The sequence below is a fragment of the Nematolebias whitei genome, chromosome 20 (assembly GCF_014905685.2).
Source record: "Nematolebias whitei isolate Nwh7 chromosome 20, NemWhi1, whole genome shotgun sequence".
NCBI lineage: Eukaryota > Metazoa > Chordata > Actinopteri > Cyprinodontiformes > Rivulidae > Nematolebias > Nematolebias whitei.
Genome location: NC_056517.1, coordinates 541,023 through 554,693, shown reverse-complemented (window position 1 = coordinate 554,693; position 13,671 = coordinate 541,023). Strand labels below are relative to the sequence as shown.

The window sequence follows — 13,671 nt, the reverse complement described above, 5'->3', positions numbered from 1 at the left end:
ATGATGTGATATTTTTGTTAAGCACTTTGGTAACAGTTTCTGTTTTAAATGTGCTCTATAAATAAATCTGACTTGACTTGACTTGACTAACTTTGAAACTTATCCATCATTAATAAAACTTACCTCAAATTGCCTTTTTGGACATGCATGCATAGATTTGTACAAATTGTACTTGAGAGGAAATTATTACAGCCTCATATAAAATCTATAATGATGATGATATCGGAATAGGATCTGTATCGGCCGATATCCAGATTTAGGTATCGGGATCGGATCGGAAGTTTTAAAAATGTGGATCGGTGCATCCCTGTTACAAACAATAGATTATAGGAAGTGCATCACCGTGATTAGAGCTATCGTTTCTCAGTGAAAAGGATGCAGGTTTGCATCATAGCCTGAGGCTTTTTTGGATATATTTGCATGTTCTCCTTGAATACATATGTATTTTTCTGATAACTATGGTTTCCTCATAAAAATCACGCATGTTTAGCTAATTGGTAAGTAATTTGTCCTTATGTGAGGGTGAAAGTGTGGATGGTTGTTTTTCTTTATGTGTCTCTGGGATGGACTTGTGACTTGTTCAGGGTGTCCCCCGACTATCAAACAGTGACTTCTGGCACCAGCTCTTCAAGACCCAGAAAGTTAAAGCGGGTAAAGAAAACGGACAGGAATCAGTTGTAGCCCAGGTCAGAAAAAGATTAATGACGGGTGGCTGTGGTTGGTTTGCTCATCAAAGAGCATAGGTTGTAAGAAAATTGGGGACAAAAGTATCCTCACTTTGGAAGAAGTCAAATCATCTGACAAAATTAAAACAGTTTAATCTTAAATCTTTTTTTTTTTTGTACCCACCTGAGTTTTCAGCTAGTCGCAGCTTTCCACAACAGAGGTATGTTCTCCACTGCCTGCGAACATTTTCCTTTACAGCGCAGTGAAAAACAAAGACAAAGAAACCTACACCGAACAGTTAAACAAAGAGAAAAAGATTTATTGTTAGTATAATTAAAAATATATAATTAGTCCATTATAAACTCATGCTTACTAAAATCTCTAATTTTGAAGTGTAATTATTTTAATCATTTCTGACCTTGCAGAGAGTTAAATATGGAGAAAAGATAAACAAAGGGTAGATAGAGGTCCCCCCAGGCAAACAGTGCAAACCCCCAGGTGAGGCCGAGCAGGATCACTAGACTGATGATGCTGCGCATGTCTGTGACCAAGCCCCTCTTTGGAGTGTAGTTGTGAGGATTCTGTTTCTTAATTCTGTTCAGCTGAACCATAACAACAATGAAGACCACCAGACACAGAACAAAGACCATGAGGAAGTAGGCGACCACACCCACGTAGAAGGCAATGTCGTCACGCAGCCAGCAGCTACAAGGGGACGACAGAGAAAAGACACATTTATAAATTCAGCTAATTAATTATTCATTATGATGTGTTGATAAAACTGATTTATTTTTTCAGTAAATCATCTTTAAAGATTTGTGCAACTAATATATAATCTTTTTGGTTAAGCATTTTTATTTATGTGGTGTTGCTCACACTGGGTGCCTGCTGAAGTAATCTGTGGCGTTACAACTTTGCGCCCCATAACAATAATAACTTTTAATTCATTTTCACACAGTTGTTAGGGTTGGTGAAGAAGCTAGTTTTAGATCTGTCGCAATAAACAATAAAACAATGAATCACATGAAAAATGAAAGTTATTGACCTCATTTTCATTTATCGGCTTTATCGCTTCTTCGTGTCTCTCTCTTTCTACTGAAGACACTGGATGACAAAAGGCTCAACACCGATGCTCTTCACTGACCCCTCCATTTCTCTTTAAAATCCATTTTAACCATTCAAAATTGCGTTTTTGGATCGTTAAAGGCAGCTAAGCTGAGAAGCTAAGCTATGAGCTAAGATAACAGGCCGACCTCGGGAAAAAATCTGTCTTGTCGAAGCTCCAAGATTTACGGTTGAAACCCGTGCCTTTGTGTAAAAAGTTGTTTTTCTCTGCAAAAAGAAGCAGAGAACTTGTTTACTGATTTATTTATTTTTATTAACAGCTTTCTGTGAAAAATGCTACGCTAAAGAGCTCAAACCACACTGAGCATCCGCCATTTTGAGAACCGAAAAAAGGAAGGAGAGTCAGCCCATTTCATGTCAAGGGGCCTCCCTCCCATTTTTCTTTAAAAGACACGCTGCTCTCTCCATCACTATCCATCCTTCGGTTCAAACAGTCTTATACTGCCATCTGGTGGTCAAAAAAGATACTACACACAAAAATTAACCAACATTTCTTCTTAAATTTTACAATAATCACAAATTATTGTCAAATTTCAAACAATATTATCGTTTATCGCAATAATTTCTGAGACAATTAATCACCCAGCAAAATTTGTTATCGTGACAGGCTTAGCTAGTTTACAGTTCATCGCTATGTTTTGACATTTGATTTTATTCAAATATCTATTTTCATTTACCCACCTTTCAATGCAAAGACTTGAGAGATGATATGCATCTCTGGCAGTAATTGAGCAAGAGGCAGCAGATATTTACAAAAGTTCCTTTAAATGTAACTGAGGAAGAAACAAGCATCAATAATCCTGTCTCACATATTTTGTTGTTGTTGTTGTTGTTGTTCTTGTTTTTATCGAAGTCCTTGGCTATAACTTTACTAATGTGGGGTTTTTTTTTGTATGTGAATGTTTCTGTACAGGACCCTGACACAACTTCTGTTGTGACTTGGTGCTTTTTAAATAAACTTGATTTGGAAAAAAAAATAAAACAGCTAAATGCTGAGCATCTTACAAGTCATCGGTCGTTCCATCAATGTATCTTGCATATGTAACCAATCCATAATTGTTCTTATCCACCGCTATGACAACGATCACCACAATCAGAGGAATACCTGCAAACAATAAAATTCAAACAATAAAAAAAATACTAAATTAGATTAGACTACAGATTAGAGTCCACGTTTAGTATTTTTGTAAGAAGGTTCGTACCCCAGCCCATCAGTGAGAACTTCAGCATGTATCTGCTCAGGTAAGGTGTGAACACTCGCACAATGCTCAGGTACATGTGCAAGGCCTCAAGCCCCGCCCAGGTGAATGTTGTCAACAGGAAGTAGTGCAGGAAGAAGGCGGTGCTGATACACAGACCCACAGATGAGTATGTGGACAGCCATCCATTCATCAGGAAGACCAGGTTGAGGAGGAGGATGGACATGCAGAGCTGGACCAGGATCTTAGCTGGAATATCTCTGAGCAGCTTTCTGCAAGGATTGAAACATTTACTATTATATCCAGAAGGAAAGGCCGACATGTTGGCTCATTTTGTGCATTTTAAAATTAGCAGTTTTTATATATCAAACCTTAAAATACCAACTTAAATCAAAATGTAACACTGTATTGTGCAAATCAGAATCAGGTAGATTACAAGGTATATAGTTGGAACGTACTTAAATAAGAGATATGTCACCAGGGTCAAAGCTAGAAAAATACAAGAAATTCCACAGCCAACGTAGGTGATGAAAGTCAAAATTTGTTCTTGCTTTTGATCATCTACTTCATGCCTGGACAAATCCTGTGTTGAAGTGGAGACAAACACAATTTATTAAACACAAATGTAAACAAAATTTTTTAATATTAATTAAAATATATCAGATTGCTCGTCCTTACTTTCAATAATTTCAGTTCTTAAAAAAAAAAAAGTTGTAATTCTGATCAGGAGAAGACTTACTGACATTTCTACTTTTTTTTTTCTCACAGCATCAAACATGCAGAATAAATACCAGAAGAATTGCAAAAGACGTCAGGTGGTTGCAGCTGCAGTTTGTGTACTCAGGAGTGGCGCTGACAACAAAGCATCCGTCAGATCTCCAGCCTCCTCTGCCCCCTAAAAAGAAGAAACGCAATGTTAGAAAAGTATTTGAAGACATTGAGGCCAACCTTAGAGCTAAAATTCAAAAAGTTATAATTTTGTTTTTCTTCTCATCCGGGAAGCTTTTTAAATTAAAACTAAAAGGCACCAGCAATAAAGACTAGAAAAAACACCAATTAACAGTGGAAGAGACTCCTTTTTTAAATTTTCAGAATCTACAATGCAGTTTTGACATTAATACCTACTTGCTTAAGACCAATCTGTGCCTTTTAGATATTTAACTTTTTTTAATTTTGCAGTTTGAAATTCTAAAACTTTACATTTGAGTTGAAAAGTTTCTCAGATGAGACGCAAAATGTCTTCAAAAAACAGGATGGGAAATCCAAATAATAATGAAAAAAATCAAAATAATCAAAATCATTAGGTCCTGGAAGACAAACATATAAACCCTAACAGACCCACATGTTTACACTTACTGTTCAAGGAGAAATCCCAGAATACACAGGATCTGTTGCTTGCCTACAAACCAAGAAAAAGAAAGGATCAAAATATATTTGCTGATTGCACATGCAAGGTGAATCTGAAGAGTTTACCAAAATAAAAGGTGGAAATATGTTAATTATTATTATTATTATTATTATTAATAATATTTCACTTTTTTCTGTTATGAGTTTATATTTGCATGTGTGGACCTGCACTACAAATAAGTGTTAGAGGTTTAGCAAAAAAACCCAAAAACATATAAAATTGTTGCCTCTGCTTTTTCGCAGAGTGCATCAATATGGCAATTTATTTTGGAACCCTAGCTTGCATAATTTGAGAAAAGGTTTGGTTTTAACCAAGATACACATGTTTGAATGCACAAATTGATATTCAGTAAAGTCTATTTGCAACTTAAACTAAAATAAACAGTTTGAATATGCCACTTCAACTTCATAATTATGGTTGAATATCTGATGAAAACATAACAGCAACAGAAACATGTAGATATATATAACATAAGATAAAGCTGTTTAGGGCAAATCTCTAAAACACTTGCTGTTTTGTAACAGAACAGATCCTAAGTGTTAGTATAACAAACACTCACTTTTACAGGAATGTTGTTTCTGATTGTGAACTTGATGTTTTCCCTTAGATTGCTAATTGAGAGGTTGGACACGCTGGACCCCAGAACTGGACTGACAACTGTTTGGTTGTCTAAAGATGCATCCTGCAAAATGTAAAAAATAAAAATATAACATTAAATTCTTAGTCAGTAAGGCCAGAAGGCTACCTACCCAAAGTCCCAAGGAGGGAAGCTAAATTCTGTTACTTCTGTTAGAATTTACATTGATTTGAAACAAATAGTATAATAACATGAATACTTGTAATTTAAAATGAGATATCAAACTGAGGGTTTGTTGTAATCGGCTCTTCTTATCTAAGGACTTTGTCATCTATGTCTATGATCTAATCTGAAACCAAAATTAATAAATGACCTATGTAACTGAGTGAAATAAAATCCCACTTTTTTAGTTCTTAAATAACAAGTAATTGATATTTCAGCTGTAGAAATGTACCTTAAATAATGAATTTTTGGTGTAGAATGTGAACTGGACTCTGCTGGCCCACCTCTGTTCAGCATGAGTTAGACCCACTGTAAGAGAGGAAGGTAAGTACACCGAGCCCACAGTAGAGCCTGAACTCTTTAACCAAGACCTGCTGAGATCAGGTAGCTGAGGAAAAATAAAAAAATAAAAGAACACAATAAAGTTACTCAGAAGTACACTATACGACCAAAAGTATTTGGCCACACCTGTGAAATCAGGTGATACAGTCACCGTCTGGGATTGGCCTCATATTTTCAGTGATGGGAATTCTTAAGGCTTTAGCAAACTAAAACATTTAGTTCCTTGTTGTCATTCCAGATTTGGGGACAGTACTTTTCTATTCGAACATGACAGTGCTCCACTGTAAGATCTGGTAAGATGGCGCACCGTGTACATGGCTTGCAATCCACTTCTGCTGATGGTGTTCGGATTATTTGTGTTTTGTTCGTTTTTCATCTGGGACATAAACTCGCTGCTGGTGTATGACCGACAACAGCTTCTGGATCTTTGTTTTTTTTTGCTGCCGATGTCGCTAATTTGGATCATTATGAGCGTACCTCTGGACCCCCCTCCTTCCCCCGCTGCTGGCGGACGTGCCTGTTTACCTCCGCTGCGCTTCTAACCTGCCTGCTCGGAGAGATCGCTCCAGACGCCGGGGAAAACGTGCTGGGCGGCAGGTAAAGCTTAAAGCCCTGTGCGCTGCATCTTCCTCTTCAGCTGGTGGTCATGGTTTCCATCGCCAGCTTCCCGCGTGCCTGGACCAGGTAAACAACGGGAGTTGTCGGCTGGTGCGGCACACGGGCCGACCCAGAAGGGCTGTTATTGAAAATCTGAGGCCACTGGCACACGCTCCCTCCACCACTGCTGGGTCCACTTCGGACAGTATCTGGATGTGTTTGGTCAACGCAAGATCTGTTACCAACAAAACTTTTATCCTCAGGGACTATTTTCAAGAGCACGATTTGGACTTTCTCTGCGTCACAGAGACTTGGATGTCTCCGGGTGAGTCCAGCACCTTGACGGAATTATTGCCACCGAACTGTTTGTATTTTAATGCCCCACGGCCATCAGGCCTGCGTGGTAGTGGATTATTAACAATATTCAAACCAACTTTTAACTGTAAACAATTGTCCATACCAGTTTCCCGCACCAGATTTGAGCTGAGCGTCTTTGAAATCGGCCAGTCACCTTCGACTTTATGCACACTCGTCTACCGATCACCTCGATCTAAGGATTTCATAAATGAGTTTTCTGATTTCTTGGCTGAAATCACACCAAAATATAATCATGTTTTCATTTTTGGGGACTTTAATTTGCACGTGTGCTGTCCTGAGAAGCCCTTGGTTAAGGACTTTTTAAATTTATTGGACTCATTTAATTTAACTCAGCATGTAAACAGTCGCACCCAAGAGCACGGACATACACTGGACCTTGTTTTAACTCATGATATGACTGTTAGTAATCTTGAAATTGGTGATACAGACCACATGCCAGTCCAGTTTGAATTCACCCTCCCCCATCTAACTCCTAAGCCGTGCGCTCCTGCACGTCGCAGCCGGACCATTAAGCACTTCACTGCCGCACATTTCACAGACGTTTATAACTCTGAAATGATAATTCAGCCCCCAGTGTTTCTCGCCACCACTGAGGAGCTGACATCCCAGTTCAACTGCTTAAAGACTCTGGATCATGTCGCTCCTGTTAAAACTAGAAAATCAAAACTCAGAGCAGAACCTTGGCTGAGTGACGTCACCAAGACCGTTAGGCAGAAGTGCAGGAGGGCGGAGCGCAAGTGGAGGAAAGACAGGCTGCAGGTCTCTTTTCAAATACTTAAAGAGAGTTGGCGCTGTTATCAGAAAGCAGTGAAAGCTGCTAAATCCAAATACTTTTTTGATATCATAACCTCAAACTCTCATAACCCACGTGTCCTCTTCTCCACCCTAAACTCTGTTCTCCACCTCACTGAACCATCACCTCTGGAAGCCTCGACTGAGCTGTGCGATAACTTCCTACATTTCTTTTTGGAAAAAATTGCGACCACCAGGGCTCTCATTTCCCCTCCAACTCATGACCCATCCATCCCACCTCAACCTGTAGCTCCTTTTGATCATTTTGAACCCATCACTCTATCTTCTCTAGAGCAGGTCATGTGCAGCTTGAAACCTTCTGGTTCCCCCTTTGATGTGGTCCCCCCTTGACTACTAAAGGAGGTTTTTCCAACTCTAGGTCCGTCCATACTTGCTATTGTAAATAGTAGTTTATCCACTGGCATGGTGCCAAAAACCTTTAAACTTTCTGCTGTCCAGCCTCTCCTGAAAAAAACAAACCTTGACCCATCAGTCATTTCCAACTTCCGGCCTGTCTCCAAACTCCCATTTGTTTCTAAACTACTGGAGAAAATAGTTGAGTCCCAGTTGAAGTGCTTCCTGGAGGGTCATGCCATCTTAGAGCTTTTCCAATCTGGCTTTAAACCTCTCCACAGCACTGAAACTGCCCTGCTGAAGGTTTTTAATGACATTTTCTTAATCACAGATACTGGTGATTCTGTGCTGCTTGTCCTATTGGACCTCACAGCCGCCTTTGACACCATCGACCATGAGATCCTCATTGCTAGGTTGGATTTTAGTTCTGCAGCGGCAGAGCTTAAATGGGTGGTTCCGCAGGGGTCCATCCTGGGTCCCCTCCTAATTTCTTTATACCTGCTGCCACTTGGTGCTATTTTCCAGAAACACAACATGCCTTTACACTTCTATGCCGATGACTGTCAAATTTACTTCCCCCTAAGACACAATGGTACATGCTCTATTCAACCTCTGCTTGACTGCCTGGCTGACATCAGGGACTGGATGGCTTTGAATTTCTTAAGTTTCAATGAAAAGAAGTCTGAAGTCATGTTGTTCCCTCCCAACGGCACAAACACAAACCACTCTATCGACCTCTCTGCTCTAACCCTGTCAGAAAAACAAAGAATCACTAATCTGGGCGTGATAATGGACCCTTCCCTGAAACTTAACAATCACGTAAACATGATTGTTAAATCATGTTTCTTCCAACTGAGCCGGCTGTCTAAACTGAAGCCCATATTGTCCAAAAAGAACCTGGAGACAGTAATACATGCATTCATTACATCTAGGCTTGATTACTGCAATTCACTCCTGTTTGGTATCAGTCAGACCTCCATTTCACGACTACAACTGGTCCAGAATGCAGCAGCCCGATTTTTAACCAGTATAGGCAAAAGAGAGCACACTACACCAGTTTTAGCCTCACTGTACTGGTTACCGTTTCACTTTCGAATCCAGTTCAAAATACTCATGTATGTCTACAAATCGCTGAACAGTTTCGCACCCCCCATCTCTAATTTGCTACAGCCGTATGTCCCACCACGCTCCCTGAGGTCAGCAGACCAGTTGCTCCTCACAGTTCCAGGAACTCGTCTTAAGCGCAGAGGTGACAGGGCCTTCTCTGTAGCAGGACCAAGACTCTGGAACGAGTTACCTCTGTTTGTCAGACAGGCCCCCTCCCTCTCGGTTTTCAAATCCCGTTTAAAAACTCACTACTATTCAGTAGCTTTCAACACCAGATGATCTGTTTTTTGAACCTGTTTGCTTCACACAGGTTAGTTGTCATTGTCTGCATCGTTTTTATGTCTATATTCTGATTTACTTAATTTTGTATATTGCTTTGTGTGTTAACTGTTGTTCTGTCTGTACAGCACTTTGGTTGGACTTGTCGCTGTTTTAAGTACTTTATAAATAAAATGGTATGGTATGGTATGTAAAAGCAAGGCCTCTAAAGACTGTGTGTTAGGGATGCTGTGGTCTCTTATGCTGTACCTACCTACCCAGCATACCTATATTATGCTGTTATGCTATTACCAGGACAGTTGTGGCTGAGTGCATATAGTCGTCGTCCTTCAATGGGAGAGTGGAGGGTTTGATTCCACCAGCAGTCACATGCTGAAGTGTCCCTGGGCAACAGACTGAACCCCTCATTGCCTCCTATGTGTGTCTCACTGAAAATGAATGTGTTCTAAAAGCACTGATTAGTCTTTCTAAAGCTCTAGTAGAGTGCTGTATGAATGGGTAAATGAGGACACAGAAGGTAGTGTAAAGCACTTTCACTATCTTGATAAGATAGAAAGGTGCTATATAAGTACAATCCATTTATCTGGTCTCTTAACTGTACAGTAAAAACCAGGAGATTATGAGTGTGACTGGTTTCTTCATTTGTATTATTCTAGCTGTTCTACTGGTTTTATGATCTGCTCCTTCTCAGTATTAGTTTAATTCACAGAAAAAGCAAGACAAGTAAACAAATGCCGCCTATTCTTTGTCAGTAAGGCTAGAAGGATACCTACCCAAAGTTCCAAGGAGGGAAGCTAAATGCTGCTACTTCTGTTAGAATTTACATGTGTTAGAAACAGATAGTATAAGAACATGAATACTTGTAATTTAAAATGAGATATTAACTTGAGGATATGCTGTAATATAATTGCTTAATTCCAGACAAATCTCTGAGTTACCTGGACATTATCAGTGCTAAAAATGTCCACAGACGTTGTTGGAAAGTTGGTCCCATTCACTGTCCTGACTGCCAGAATCAATGAAGCTGAGGACAGGATCCCCTTGGCCCCTGTGACCTCCAACTTAACACCTAGAGTGTCCACCAAATGAATTAACCTTTTAAGAAATAGAATACAGTACAAACATTATGTGGAGGGAATCTTATTTCAGTGCATGTTGATATTTTCTTGGAAGGGTAGGTTTGCAAAACCTGTTTGCTGATCCAGAAAGAGCTGATGGATTCCCATTCATCAGGTTACTGATAACACTGATGATTTTTAGTCCAAGTGACTGAGAAACAGAGGGACGGTCTAGAAGTTTTGCCAGTCCATCTACAAAATTTGACACCTGAAACAGTCATCATATTAGAATGTATAATGTAAATCCAAAGGAAAGAATTGTCACACTACTTAAGTACAGTTGTTATTTTACCTGAGATGAATTAAGCTGATATGCATTTTGAGTTTTATTCAATAGCTCATTTGCAAATTCATCATCATCTTCTTTGCTTGTAGTTGTTTCTCCTGCAGTGGCTGTAGTTCCAGTACCTTCAAAAAGATTGATTAATATGTTAGGTAATTAGTAAGTATCAGTCTGAATATCTTAGGGTCAAAAAAACATTCCTGAGTTGTCCAGTGTAGTTATATATATATATATATATATATATATATATATATATATATATATATATATATATATATATATAAAAAAGAAAACAAATGATAAATTTCACTTACTGGATATTGTGGTGCTTGTGGTGGTGCGAGTGGCAGTTTGGAGTGTAGATATGGTAGAATACATTTCAGCAGTAATGCTTTTTTTATCATCTTTGCTATGGGTGGTTGTTGCAGTAGTTGCAGTTGTAGCAGAAACAAGGAAAGCATTAGCTGAAGTTGTTAGGTTGCCTTGGGTTTTGGTTGTTTGGATGCTGCTGGTAGAGTTTTTGTTTCCTGTTGTCATGTCAATCACAGTAATATTGGTGTAGTTTGCAGTGTGACCTTTTAGTGAAGTTTCTGTTGTGGGTTTAGTTGCATTGTCACCAGAAGAAGTTGTATGTTCCACAGTTGAGTTTTTCATGTATGCAGTCTCACTTGAATTTGCGGCAGCAGAAATCGATGTGCTTGCACTAACAGTTATATTGTATTGTGGCTCCCCAATTGGTGCTGTTGTTGTTTGGAATGAAGTTGTTTTATTTTGAGATTTAGTGGTAGGGGGTACAGTCAGTGATGTGTAATTGTTGGAGTGCATGGCTGCGCTGTACATGGCAGTGTAATTGTTTCTTGGTGTTGAAGTACTATAAGTTGCTGTGTGATTGGTTTTGAGTAAAGTAGGTGCTGTGGCATTGTGTATTGCTGTATATTTGGTGACAGTTACAGTTACATTGCTCACTGTTGTGTAATTGCTGCCGTGCGTTGTAGCATTGAACATTGTTATGTCATGTTTCCTTGTTGTTGTTACATTATGCAGTGTCATATAACTGCTTCTAGTTGTTGTATTGTCGTACAAAGTTCTGTGAATGTTGGTAGGTGTAGTGAAATTGTATGCTGTTGTGAAAATTTTGCTGGGTGTTCTTGCATTGTGCACTGTTGTGTAATTGTGACTGGGTGTTGCAGCAATATATGCTGCTGTGTAATTGTTGAGAGGCAATATTGCATTGTATATGGATGTGTGATTCTTGATGGGTGTTGTTGTAACGTTTACTGTTACGTATATGTTATATGAGTTACTTGGTGTTGTAGCATTGTGCAGTGTTGGATAATTGTTCCTGACTGTTGTTGTGTTGTTTACTGTTGTGTAATTGTTGCTGGGCATGGTAGCATTGTACACTGCTGTGTCATTTTTGCTGAGCATTGCTGCCTTGTCAAAGGTTGTGTAATTTTTATTAGGTGTTGCTATGGATGTTGTGGTGTGAATGCTGCTGCCCATTGTATCATTGGACAGTGCTGTGTCATTTGCACTGTGTGTAGTTGCATTGTACAGACTTGTGTATTTTGGGGGGGATGTTGTAGCATTAAACAATGCTGTATAAATGTAGCTAGGTGTTGTTGCATTGTATGCTGTTGTATAAATGTTGAGCATTGTTTCATTGTTGGTTGTTGTGTTATTTGTGGTGGGTGTAATATTATTGTAAGTGTTTGTGTGAATGCCATTGGATGTTGTAGGATTGTGTGTTGCTGTTTTACTGCTGTGGAGAGGTATTGCACCGTGTGTTGCACTGTAATTATCGGTGGACATTGGAAGATTGTCTACTGTTGTGTAAATTGCACTGGGATTTGTTAAATCGTAACCTGTTGTATAATTGTTTGTGTGTGTTGTTGCAATAACCATTGCTGTGTAAATATTGGTGGTAGCTGTAGTATTGGAAGAGTTTGTGTGAATGCTACTATGTGCTGTAGTATTGTACACAGTTGTGTGACTGATGCTGTTGGTTTTTGCATTATATGTTGTACTGTAATTACTGCTGGTAATTGTACTGTGATATATTGTTGTATGAATGTTGCTAGTTGTTACATTATATGTGTTATTTTTGGTTTGAAGACTTGCTGCAGAGTTCAGTGGGGTGTAAATATTGTTGGGTGTTGTTGCATTCAATAATTCTGAATGAATGCTGTAGAGTGTTGGAGCAATGGATGTTGTAGTGTGAATATTGTTGGACATTGTAGCATTATATGTTATTTTGTGACTGTTCATAGTTGTTTTGTTATTGGACATTGCTGCTGTATGATTGTTGCTCGTTAAAGTTGCATTAAATGTTATTTTGTTATCACTATTTGGTGTTGAAGCGTTGTATGTGTTTGAGTAAATATTACTTGGAATCGTTGCATTATATATTGATCTGTAATCATTGCTTGGTGTTTTAACATTAAACTCTGCTGTTGTAAGATTGTTACTGAATAATGTTGCATTATATGTTGTAATGTATCTGCTATTGGGTGTACTAATGTTGTATATGTTGTTGGGTTTTGTAGCGTTGAATGCTATAGTGTGAATGCCACTTGGTGTTGTAGAATTGTATGTGTTTATGTTAATGTTGCTGTGTGTTGAATCATTGTATGTTGTAGTGTGAATGTTACTGGGGGCAGTAGAATTGTACGTTGTAGTGTGAATGTTGTTGAGGGTTGTAGCATTGTACGTTGTAGTGTGAATGTTGCTTGTGTTAGTAGCATTGTATGTTGTAGTGTGAATGCTGTTGGGGATTGTAGCATTGTATGTTGTAGTGTGAATGTTGTTAGGGATTGTAGCATTGTATGTTGTAGTGTGAATGTTGCTTGTGTTAGTAGCATTGTATGTTGTAGTGTGAATGTTGTTGAGGGTTGTAGCATTGTATGTTGTAGTGTGAATGTTGTTGAGGGTTGTAGCATTGTATGTTGTAGTGTGGATGTTGCTTGTGTTAGTAGCATTGTATGTTGTAGTGTGAATGCTGTTGGGGATTGTAGCATTGTATGTTGTAGTGTGAATGTTGTTAGGGATTGTAGCATTGTATGTTGTAGGGTGAATGTTGCTTGTGTTAGTAGCATTGTATGTTGTAGTGTGAATGCTGTTGGGGATTGTAGCATTGTATGTTGTAGTGTGAATGTTGTTAGGGATTGTAGCATTGTATGTTGTAGTGTGAATGTTATTAGGGTTTGTGGCATTGTATGTTGTAG

At 38.8% G+C, this 13,671-nt stretch overlaps 1 protein-coding gene across 1 annotated transcript in view; it reads right to left on the bottom strand.

Annotated features, from left to right (window-relative positions):
• The window catches only part of adgrg2a (adhesion G protein-coupled receptor G2a), a 46,817-nt gene that overhangs the window by 23,177 nt on the left and 9,969 nt on the right, over nt 1-13,671 (bottom strand). Inside the window, exons 4-12 of the mRNA XM_037694367.1 lie at nt 5,430-5,585; nt 4,958-5,080; nt 4,347-4,389; nt 3,782-3,885; nt 3,449-3,573; nt 2,994-3,262; nt 2,797-2,896; nt 1,085-1,371; nt 850-951 (exon numbers count right to left, since the gene is read on the bottom strand). Of these exons, the coding sequence (XP_037550295.1) occupies nt 850-951; nt 1,085-1,371; nt 2,797-2,896; nt 2,994-3,262; nt 3,449-3,573; nt 3,782-3,885; nt 4,347-4,389; nt 4,958-5,080; nt 5,430-5,585 (1,309 nt within the window). The remainder of the gene's footprint in view (nt 1-849; nt 952-1,084; nt 1,372-2,796; nt 2,897-2,993; nt 3,263-3,448; nt 3,574-3,781; nt 3,886-4,346; nt 4,390-4,957; nt 5,081-5,429; nt 5,586-13,671) is intronic.